This window comes from Trichechus manatus, unplaced genomic scaffold, assembly GCF_000243295.1.
Source record: "Trichechus manatus latirostris isolate Lorelei unplaced genomic scaffold, TriManLat1.0 scaffold00001, whole genome shotgun sequence".
NCBI classification, from domain to species: Eukaryota; Metazoa; Chordata; class Mammalia; order Sirenia; family Trichechidae; genus Trichechus; species Trichechus manatus.
Window position 1 is genome coordinate 25,096,058 of NW_004443937.1, and position 11,588 is coordinate 25,107,645.

The 11,588-nt window shown below is 46.0% G+C and overlaps 1 protein-coding gene across 3 annotated transcripts; it reads right to left on the reverse strand.

The window, feature by feature from the left end:
• Window positions 1–521: 521 nt before the first annotated feature.
• LOC101358538 (C-C chemokine receptor type 1) lies at window positions 522–6,297 on the reverse strand. 3 transcript variants are annotated; one of them, XM_023726331.1, is made up of 3 exons: window positions 5,998–6,297; window positions 3,933–4,842; window positions 522–2,929 (listed from the first exon to the last, which is right to left on the reverse strand). In XM_023726331.1, exons 2-3 carry the CDS (start codon window positions 4,114–4,116, stop codon window positions 1,851–1,853), a joined length of 1,263 nt encoding a protein of 420 aa, XP_023582099.1. In that variant the 5' UTR covers window positions 4,117–4,842; window positions 5,998–6,297; the 3' UTR covers window positions 522–1,850. The 3 variants fall into 3 exon arrangements, with proteins under 3 accessions (XP_023582099.1, XP_004368762.1, XP_023582102.1); XM_004368705.2 differs by lacking the exon at window positions 3,933–4,842; XM_023726334.1 differs by having other exon boundaries at window positions 522–4,842.
• Between the last annotated feature and the right edge of the window lie 5,291 nt (window positions 6,298–11,588).

Genomic DNA, 11,588 nt, shown 5'->3' on the forward strand with positions numbered 1-11,588 from the left:
AGACCTTCATCACACAAGCTTCTTTTCATAAAGACGACATGTGAACCCAGGATCCTATCCCTTTACACACAAGTTGGTCCTTGCCTGAAGGGGAGGGAGACTTGGAAAGAGCACACCTCTAGTGTCCAAAAAAGCAGAGCAATCAGCCCAGTGGCATCACTGTCTCATAAGGTGGGAGGTGCCTTGTAACTGGTAGATTCCTTCCTCCCCTTCACTGTGCTGGCACCATGAGCCATGGCAGCCCCCACCCACCATACCCTGGGCACTGCTGACATCCATGTGTATCTGTGTCTACCATGGCTCAGGGGGCTTAGAGTTTGAAGGGAGCGGGTCCTCAGTCACCATTGCTGCCTTACATCGATTTGTGCAAGTGATAATGGGGAAACAGGTGAAGTAAGTTAGGGTGCATCCTTACCATGGCATTTAGTGTGGACACCAAAAGCAATGCATTGAAAAGATTTATTGACCTGGGAAAGTGTTAACAACATACTGCTCATTAAAAACAACAACAGAACAGTGAGTACAGTTGGAGCCCATCTTTATTAGAATCATAAATATGCATGGAGAAAAAAACAAACGAGAAGAAAACACATTCAAAACTGTACAGCGGTTGTCTTTGGCTAGTAGGATTATGGGTGATTTTGTGGTTTGTTCTCTTTGTGTTTTCAAGCTTTCTTAGAAACAATTTTTGCTATTAGGAAAAAGATTTTTAAAGAAATATATATCTGAGGGAAAAGGGAATGAAGATACGATAAATAGGAGATCACTAATGAGAGATGAAGTGGTGAGGGCATTTCAGAATTGACGAGACGGCAACAGGTTTTTAGTTCTTTAAGCTAGTTTGAATTAAAGACCCTCTCAACCTCTTACATCAAGACAGACAGCGTCCACTCCACCTGCCTTCAAGGGTAGATATCTTCTAGATATGTTCCTTCTTCCCAGCCTCAAACACTGTCAGGTTATATCACAGGCCATTTACCTGCTGGTGGCTCCAATGTGGGAGACGAACTCTGATCCCTGAAACCAGAAGAACACCAACCATACCTCTATTTGCCTGTTATTAAATTCTAACATGAAGCAGTCACCCATCTAACAGGGAAGGGAGATTCTGGAAAAATATTCAAAAAGGAAAAATGGTTATTGGAAACAATGAGTCCCTCCCCTCTATGGCTATTTTCAAGAAGCACATATTATATGTGTATGGTTCATGTTTAGTGCACTGCATGAATTGCTTGATTTTAGTGACTATAAAAATCCTCTCAAAGGGCTTTCTTAGTTCCACTCCCAACAATAGTTCTCCAGTCTTATTTCTCACTAGGTTCCAAGTTCTTCCATCATGACTTCTATGTTCCCCAGGGTTTCCAAGAGCCTAAACCCTGCAGTGGGGGCAGAGGTTGGGGGGTGTGGGTGGGTGGGGAACTGCTGCTGGCTACTGATTGGCTCTGGGGTCAGAGTGGAGTCAACAGTGGAAATCACTATTCTGAAGTTCATTGGGGTGGGATTGTGGGGTGTTGCAGAGGCTTTGTTGAGAAATGTTAATGTGTACAGATCTGAAATCTTGTTTAGGCCCTAGCCCGTGGCTCACAGTCTTTGCCCAGTCTTTTGGCATGTCCCGTTTTGCTCATTCATCTCCCTTCCACCAGGGAGAAGTTCATGGAAAAGACCCGATCAAGCCCCAGAGGCAATTTAGTCTAGACAAGTTTGAAGCTCCCTCTCAATCCCAAGGGGCTGCAAGTTCATGCTTGTGTCAGGTCAGATACTGGCTGGGAGAGCAAAGTTGCCTCCCATCCCGGCTGGTATGGCTGCAGATCACTCTTGCTGGGTCCTGGCTCCACCTCCAGGGGGCTGAGTCAGAACTCCATAGATAGCTCATGCTCCCCTGTGGAGGGAGACACAGAGCTGGCCCTCTCCAACCTGTCCGTGGAAAGGAAGGGAAAGCATTTAGCCAGGTGCACGTCAGTGAGTCTGTGGAACAGCTGGCGGAGGTACTTCCGGAACTTCTCGCCAACGAAGACATAGATGATGGGATTGATGCAGCAGTGTGTGAAGGCAATCACCTCTGTCACTTGTATGGCAAGGTCCAGATGTTTGCTCTGTTCACACTCATTGGTGAAAAGAGAGTCTTGGAAAGCAGAGACTAACACAGCCAGATTGTAGGGGGTCCAAAAGAGAAAGAAGATGATCATGATGACAAAAATCAGACGGACAGCTTTGGCCTTCCTCTCATTTGGTCGTCTGAGCAGAATCTTTATAATCCCCGTGTAGCAGACAATCATGACCAACAGAGGCAAAACCAGCCCCAAGATGTTCAGTTTTAGAGCCTGGAACTTTTTCCACCTTTTTAGGCTTTCATAAGGGAAGAAAAGGCTGCAGGTGTAATGAGTGATCTCCCACTGGGTCTTGGAAAATTGCCAGCCTGGAATTGATGCCAAGATGGCCAGGGCCCAGGAGACGATGCTGCTTATGATACCAAAGGTGATGGTCCGGGCCCGCAGGGAAAGCACAGCGTGGACGATGGCCAGGTACCTGTCGAACGTCAGCAGGATGATGAAAAAGATCTCACTGTATAAGCCTATGTAATAAAACCCTGAGAGGAATTTGCACATGACCTCACCAAAAGCCCAGTTATCCTTCAGTTTATAGTCAATCCAGAAGGGCAGCGTGAAAAGGAAGAGCAGATCAGAAATGGCCAGGTTGAGGAGGTAGATGCTGGTCACGCTTCTGAGCCTCTTGTATTGCATGAGGACCAAGACCACCAGGATGTTGCCAACCAGGCCAGTGACAAACACCAGGGAGTACAAAGGGGGAAGCAGTTGGGCCCCAAAGGCCCTCACCTCCTTCTTCTGACACGGGGTTGAATCTCCATAGTCATATTCTGTGGTCATGTCATAGTCCTTTGTGGTGGTTGTTATTTCCATCCTGGCCTCTCCTATGGGTCAAGGAAAATTGTTTCTGTGTTTACTAGACTGTTAAAGACAGTGAGCTCTGGACACCAAAAACAAGGCAGTGGTTACATTTCTTCATCCACTTGACAAATGCTTATTGAGCACCTCCTGTGTACCATGTCCTGGGGACACAATGGGGAGCAAGGGAGATGTAGATCCTCTCTGCTTTTGTGTAATCTATAGTCAAATAAAGGGTGCTGATAATAAACAAATGAGTACACAAATCATTAATTTAATTACTTTGGCAATGAGTGTGGTGAAGGACAAGTTCAGTGGGTGGAGAGCACATACAAAGGGAGATCTTACCTTGCTATTCATACTAATGCTTCCTAAGCGCCTCCCATGGGCTAGGCATTGGACTTAGTGTTAAAGAACCTGTGAGGAGGTGCGATTATTGTTCCTCACTGGAAAGATAATGACACAGAGGTTCAGAGTAGTTAGGAAACTTGCCCAAGGGCGCACAGCTCATGAGAGTAAGAGCTATAGCTCAAACCCAGGTATGTATTACTCTCCAGCCCATTCCTGAAACCACTGAGCTTTCCTGCCTCTGACCATGGAGTGATGACTTTGCACCGTGAGTCCACAAAAGAATGTTCAGAAGTAAATGGTTTTGGCTGAGAGTCAAAAACCACTAGATAGCTGGTCTTTATAGGATTTTCCCTAGCCTCTGCATTTTAGCACACCATTTCAATCCTTTCCAATCCACCTAATGAAGTCCTCTTCCCAAAAGAAAAATGGACTTTGACGAAACTTACCAACTGTGTGACCTTGGACAAGGTCATTCTGTATTGTGGGGAAGTGATACTTAACTTGCAGGGCCACTGTGATGTAAGGTATCAGAAATGCACCCCCTGGCACTTAGCAGGTCCTCAGTAATATCAGGACACCTCTTTCCCTGCAGTGGCCCTTCTCTGAGGTCTGTCACCACCAGAATGTCCCAGGCTCCAGTCCTATTCTGGCCAATGTCCCCCATACCCCAGACCCTACCTGCCAAGCCTTCCTTCTCAGTAGCTAATCTGGAAAGTGAATTTTGCTTGACACTGAGGAACAATGGTAGTCTCTTCAATGTGAACTTCATTTTGAAATTTTCAATATGCTGCCACCAATCTAAATGGATTTGACCCAAATACCAGTCAGGTAAAGTAAGTGATAACTGCATCATAATTCCCATCTTGAGCCCGGGGCTTCAGTGCTCTTCTTTTTACACTGCTTAACGGATGTTTCTGCCTTACAAAAATCACATTTCTGCATGTGACATTAATGCACATGGAGAGGGGTGGGTGTTGGCCACCCTGTCAGCTGGAAGGAGAGATATCCTGTTAGGGTGGGGAGTCAGGGACTTTCACTTCCCCTCAAATCCATTTCTGTGGCTCACTCCTTCCAGGCTGGTAGTCACTAATGAAGCTGTGTTGGCAATTTCTGATTTCTGCTCCCAATGCCTGTGCGAACGAGGGCAGGCAGCTCGGTTCTGCAGTCAGCATGTTTGGGGGGTTGGCAGGTTTACAGTGGAAGCAGCAACCAGCTTGGGAAGCACAGAGAGCAACTGGTGCAAGGCTGATCCTATAAGCCCAGTTTCTGGGGATTTTTCACTAAGGTGAGGGCAAGCCAAGCCAGCATCCGCAGGTGCCATTTTGAGTCGCCTCCTCACCTTCAAACCCCAACCCCATTAGCTGTTTCCCCAACTTGTCAGGGTACTCTGATCCTAAAGGGAGATAGCCTTATCCTAAAGAGAGATTGAGGAGAAAACAAAGGACCATGTTGCCCCCCAATCTGCCAGTCCTGCGACAGTCTGCTGCAAAAGTCTGGCCCCAAGGTCCTTGCGCAGTGGTTAGCTGTAGTCCTGGAGCCTGAAAACTTTCAGTGCCAGCGTCCTCCAGCCTGGTTGTTGGTGAAGTCTCTGGGCAGAAAAAGGACAGTGGGTGATTGTGAAAGGACCCAGGCCCATTGATATGCTGGAGCTGGTTCATGTGAGCCAATTGTGTGCATCTCTTTCTAACTCCACATTCAGTATGTTGGTAGTTTGAAATCAACTCTGATGGGAGTATTTACAACATGGTAATTGGCAAGCGCTACAAACAAGGTCCCTTATTTTCAGGAGAGCCAGGTCATGAACATTAACCAGTACATCACTGCCCAGGCCCTACAGTCTGGATAAGTCAGAACTGTCTTGCTACTAAGGGTGGGGACTGAAGAGATCGGGGGTGGTGCACAGCCTGGTGGTAGGTTATGCAAAATCCTGGGAGTTTCCAGTTCTTTGGACTCTCCAAAACCCCCTGTGGAGGTACAGTTGAAGTAGGCAACTCCATGTGGCCTCCACGTCCCTGTATTATTATCTGTCATGAGTTTTTCCCTACTTGACACAATTTCTGGTGACTGGATTCAGAACAAAATTCTTACTTGCCTCTTTGTTACTAGAATAGAATGAATGTGTCCCAAGAGGTCATCTGGCCAGCTCTCTGCCTTTGGATGGATGAAATCCTGCCTCCTCCAAAGAAAAGTCAGCACTCTTCATTTTGAGACTCCTTAGTTCTACTTTTCTTAAGAATTGATTCAGTATATAATCACTCTTGCATCGCAAAGTTCTTCCTAATTAATATTTCCCCCTTGTTATAAATTCTTCTTACACAATGTTTGCTTTTCCTTTCCGTAGGGAAATTTGTCAAGCAATTTCTTCTTGAATTGCTTTCCACAGAAAACATCTCATGTCCCTTAATACTGGGCTGACGTTTGTTATTCAGTCACCAAAAACCAAACATCTAAGAAAGCTTATTTTTTAGCAAAAAAGCATTTCACATCTGAGCACCCAGTCTTATAAATTCACCCACTCTCAGTATTGCTGTACAGAAATGATTCCTTTACAAACGCATCGGTGGGCTACTTAGTCACTTACCTGGCTCTCAAAGAATTCACCACCTTCAGGGAGATAGATAGGTAAACAAATAATATCCTACAATGTGAGTGGACTGCAGTCCCGTCAGCTGCTTGCACGTCTTTAAACAAGACTGCCCTAAACAATAACCGACAAGACAGAAAATAGATAAACGCCACTTACTCTGATTCCAAGAGATTTTGTCCACAAAGTCTTTGTTCCCACAGCTTAAAAGAATTTATGAATTCGAAGTTCAAGGTCCTGACCAAGTAGGAAATACTTGGCTTCCTGTGTGATAAAGGATTACTGGTTTTAAAGACTTTCAGAATGATACAAACGAGGCGAAGTTCTTCTTTTCGTATGGTTAGTTGTACATGAACAGCCACAATTCCCAGCAGTGGTCAGTTCCTGGAGGCCAAGTTTACTACAAAAATTTTCTTTGCTGGCTCCACTGCACTGCCAGTCCTCTCCCTGGGAGCTCTGCCTTAAAGGAATTGGATAGGGTGGTGGTGGGTGGGGTAAGGTGGGTGAGATGAGGTGTTCCCAGAACATGTGGAGCAATCAAAGGCTGGGGTTATGAGGGGCAGGGCATAGAGTTCTTGTGGCCAGCAGACAGCCTTTTTTTGCTTTTGTTTTTTTGCATACAGAAAGATTTAAACAGGAACCCTGAGTCCTGTTCCTCAAAATGGGTCTGGCTGATGTGAGGTCAGAGAGAAGTAGCAATTCTCTTTGGTGCCCCCTATCACCTCTACCTATGACTGCCCATTGTCCCTCTCCTCTCTGTTCTCCAGCACCCCCACCCCCAAAACCTCAAGGAACCTCTAGCCATTGGTTGGGTTTAGGTCTTCCTTTCTGTCTCCCCTCCCGCTTAGACAATGGTTACACTTAGGCCAGGTTCAAATCCCAGCTCCTCACCTATCACAGGAGCTAATCATTACATCTTTCTCAGGCTTGGTTCTCCTTCTGTCAGACTGAGAATCCTGAATACTTACACTTGTGGGAGGATGTGTGATGTCAGCCTGTGCACGAAAAACACTGCAGAGTGCCTGGCACAAGAAAATTATATGATCTTGTTGGGTTCTATTGGATTAAACTGTGCCCCCAAAAAATATGTGGTGTAAATCCTAACCTCTATGCTTGTAGTTGTAATCCCATTTGAAAATGAGTTTTCTGTTACATTAATGAGGCAGGATTAGTGTAGGGTGTGTCTTGAGTCGGTCTCTTACAGACTTAAAAGAGCAGATTAGGTAAACAGAGACGGGGGTGGGGGGAAGAGAGATGATTGCCTAAGTGTAGAAGCCCAAAGGGATAAGGACCTTCCTCCAGAGCCAACAGAGAGAGGAAGACTTCCCCTTGAGGCAGCACCCTGAATTCAGACTTCTAGCCTCCTAAACTGTGAAATTAAATTTCTGTATGTTAAAGCCACCACTTGTGGTATTTCTGTTATAGCAGCACTAGATCTAGGTAACAGTTTCAACTCATCAACTCATAGCAATTCCATGTGACAGAGTAGAACTGCCTCATAGGGTTTTCTTGGCTGTAATCTTTATAGAAGCAGATGGCCAGATCTTTCTCCTGCAGAGCTCCTGAGTGGATTCGATCTGCCAGCCATTCAGTTAGCAGCCACGCACTTAACAGTTGCTCCTCCAGGGCTAATTGTGATTCTCCCCACAGCTACCAACACTTGCTCTGCCACTGAGTCTCCATCTCTTCTTCTGTAAAATGTGGACTCTCTTAACCTTTCTCATGGAATGGCTGTAAAGGGCCATTTCAGGAATCATAAATGTGAATGTGCTTTGAAAATATCACTTGTCCATTCAGGCTCAGTTTCCTTATCTGTAAAATGAAGGCTTTGGACAAGGTAGCCTCAGTGTCTCCTTCAACTGAGCATTCCATGAGTCTTCTGGGGTTGGGATTCCCCTTTGGAAGCTTGCTCATAGAGGAAAATCAGTAAACCAGTTGTCATCCAGTTGACTCTGACTCATGGTGACCCCATGTATGTCAGAGCAGAACTGTGCTCCATAGTGTTTTCAGTGGCTGATTTTTCTAAAGTAGATCACATGCATTTCCTCCGAGGTGCCCCTGGGTGGACTTGAACCTCCAACCTTTCTGTTAGCAGCCAAACACATTAACCATTTGCACCACTCAGGGACTCCACCTATAGAGGGAAGAGGGAGGCAAAAGGCAACTAGATTGATAAATACAAATCTGGACCTAGGAACTTGCCACCTTTGAGCGCAGGCAGACAGCAGGGTGTGAGGGGAGAGACAGTAACGAGCCTTTCAAGCAGACAGACCTGCATTCAAATCCTAGGTCTGCCTTTTACTGACTTTGGATGTTATTTAAGCTCTCTAGTGTCTCTTTCTTCTTCTGTAAAATGAGTAAAGAGGATTAAATGAAATAATACACACACACTATACATATATATGATTTAGCATAGTGCTTGAGACATTAAAGAACCCTGGTGGTGGAGTGGTTAAGAGCTATGACTGCTAACCAAAAGGTCAGCAGTTCGAATCCACCAGGTGTTCCTTGGAAACCCTGTGGGGCAGTTCTACTCTGTCCTATAGGGTCACTGTGAGTTGGAATTGACTCAATGGCAACGGATTTTTTTTTTAATCTTAATTTGGGTTTCTCCAGAAGCAAATCCTGAGATGAGGATTCAGGTACAAGTAGTGTATTTGTAGGAGATCCCAGGAAAGGGATCCCACTGAAGGGGAGGGGACAGTGGGCCAGGGAAGGGAAGAAGCCAATAAGGGGAGTGATATCAAGCCACTTACCACCATGGACAAGTGGAGCTCAGCTCTGCTAGGGAACTCATGGAGACACCTGAGAGTTATTCCAAGCAGGGGGTGGGAGGAGTAAGGAAACTTGGGCATTTATCCCTTGCATCCCGCCCACTCATCACTGGTTGAGGGCCACTTTTTGCGGTATTCTCTGGCTTCCAGCCTGCCCTGCATGCTGTCCAGCCGGCTCCCCAGGCAGAGCAATTGCGTTTGCAGGAAGCAGCCCATAGAGGTGTATTTTGAGGCATGCAGCGCACAGCATGGACAGCTCCTCTGGTCCCAGTAAGTTCAAGTGTGTGCCAGTCAGAACAGCAGTGCTCCCAGTCCTACACCCACTAGCCAAACTGGGGACTTTGACAAACTGATCACCTCCCAGCTTTGCCCTTACAGTAGGAAATGGGGAACATACATGTGCCTGGGCAATTTGTAGCACTTTGTTGACAGGTTGTTGTTGTTGTTAGGTGCCATTGAGTCGCTTCTGACTCATAGTGACCCTATATACAACAGAACGAAACGCTGCTTGGTCCTATACCATCCTCATAATTGTTGTTATGCTTGAGCCCATTGTTGCAGCCACTGTGTCAGTCCATCTTGTTGAGGGTCTTCCTCTTTTTTGCTGACCCTCTACTTTACCAAGCATGATGTTCTTCTCCAGAGACTGGTCCCTCCTGGTAACATGTCCAAAGTATGTGAGATGAAGTCTCACCATCCTTGCTTCTAAAGAGCATTCTGGCTGTACTTCTTCCAAGACAGGTTCGTTCATTCTTTTGGCAGTCCATGGTATATTCAATATTCTTCACCAACACTGTAATTCAAAGGCATTGATTCTTCTTTGGTCTTAGTTATTCATTGTTCAGCTTTCACATGCATAGGAGGCAATTGAAAACACCATGGCTTGGGTCAGTCCTCTCTACTCACTTGGGTTAGTCTTTAAAGTGACATCTCTGCTTTTGAACACTTTAAAGAGATCTTTTGCAGCAGATTTGCCCAATGCAATGTATCGTTTGATCTCTTGACTGCTGTTTCCATGGGGGTTGATTGTGGATCCAAGTAAAATGAAATTCTTGACAACTTCAATCTTTTCTGTTTATCATGATGTTGCTTATTGGTCCAGTTGTGAGGATTTTTGTTTTCTTTATATTGAGGTGTAACCCATACTGAAGGCTGTAGTCTCTGATCTTCATCAGTAAGTGTTTCAAGTCCTCTTCACTTCAGCAAGCAAGGTTGAGTCATCTGCATATCGCAGGTTGTTAATGAGTCTTCCTCCAATCTTGATGCCCCGTTTTTCTTCACATAGTCCAGCTTCTTGCATTATTTGCTCTGAGGTACATCTTTCCTTACTTTTTCCTGGAGGGTTAGTTTCCGAAAAGACCAGAGGGTTGTGAGAACTGCCTCTTTGTTGGTGGTGTCTAAGGTGAGAGACATGCTTACGGCCATTATATCTCATCCTTAATTGGCCTTCCTGCTCTGCTCTAGGTTTTTGTGGTACTCAAGCCAGGGAGAGGACACATGAGGCAAATGAACATACTCTTTTACTGATCAAATATTTATTGGGTACTTGGGATGTGCTGGACGCTGTGCTCCTAGCTAGCGATACAGCAGTGACCAAGAAAGGCAGGCACATTCTTTGAGAGCTCACATCTTAGTTAGGATCACAGACAACCCAACAAGTCACTACAATAAGGAACAATTTATATATGAACAATTGTATGGGAAGTGCTCTGGGCCATGAAAGCGTGTACCTGGGGTGGGAAGGAAACTTAATATGGGGGTCAGGGACTCCTCTAGCCCAGTGGTTCTCAAAGTGAGGTCCTGGACCAGCAGCATCTGTACTGCCTGGGAACTTGCTAGTGATGCAAATTCTTGAGTCCCACACCAGACCTACTGCATCAGAAACTCTGGGGGTGGGCCCTGCAATCTGTGTTTTAACAAGACCTCCAGATGATTCCGATGTGTATTCAAGTTTGAGAGCGATGGATCTAGATTTTAGCTGGGACTTTGGTCCAAATCGCACGTGATCTCTCCCTAGGAGAGCTGGGCTAGATCAGACGTGAGCTGGGAAGACTTCTTTCACTCTTTAGTTTGAGTCCTGAACATGAGGCTGTTCAGTGGCCTGCTCTGTCTCCTCTTCCCTGATGCCCACACCCAGGTCCCCCATGGCCTTTCAATGGTGAGAGGCAATTTCCTCAGCAGATGTGTGCAGATGTGCACACACACACATACAAATATCTTACCTCAGCATATGTGTAAAATGGAGGAGAGTGGAGAAAGACAAGAGGGAAACCAGAAAAGAAGGCTGACCTGGCCCCCATCCACTTCTCTTTGGGGCCCCTGGCTCCTTTCACTAAAAGCCTGCAGTGTGCACTTAAACCTGCCATTTGTCCTTGACCCATCCAGTTGTGTCTCTTCCTTGGGGTGAAGGGGCAGGGGTAGGAAGCTGTGATCATGCCAGAGAGGCTGGAATGGAAGCCCAACACAGGGCTGCATCTACCCCAGGACAGCATTCCACCTAGCCCTGGCCAAGGCAGGGGAAGAAATGCAAGGTATCCTGCCAGAGGCAGGCTTGGATGGCTGCACCTGGAACACTGGAGAGCCCACTGGCTGGGCTTTCCTCTGGATTCACCTCATACTCAATTCCTGGGCCTACCTTCCTGCCATGCACTCTCTCCAAATCAGTGAGGTGGGGGACTGTGGAGCCAGGGACCATTGGGAAAATTGTCCATGGAAACAATCACCAGATTATCATATCTATAAGACTGATAATCCTACTAGGTTCTAGGCCCAGACGATTACAATTTAAGCCTGAGAAGAGGTGGTTCCAAGGGGTGGAAGGAGATAAGGAGATAAGTAAAACACTGCTTCTTCAGCTTGGTTGCACATAGAATCACCTGGAGAGCTTTAAAAAATACTACTGCCCTGAGTAAGGATATTGTTGATGTGTTGTGAGATTGTTAACCATTGTCATAGGGCAACATTTGTAGTAACTGT

Excerpts from the sequence above, each read along its gene's own strand:
- LOC101358538 (XM_023726331.1), bottom strand. The coding sequence starts at position 4,116 with ATGGGAATTATGATGCAGTTATCACTTACTTTACCTGACTGGTATTTG. Across the intron at positions 2,930-3,932 it reads TGAGAAGGAAGGCTTGGCAG|GAGAGGCCAGGATGGAAATA; the intron begins GTAGGGTCTGGG and ends CTTGACCCATAG.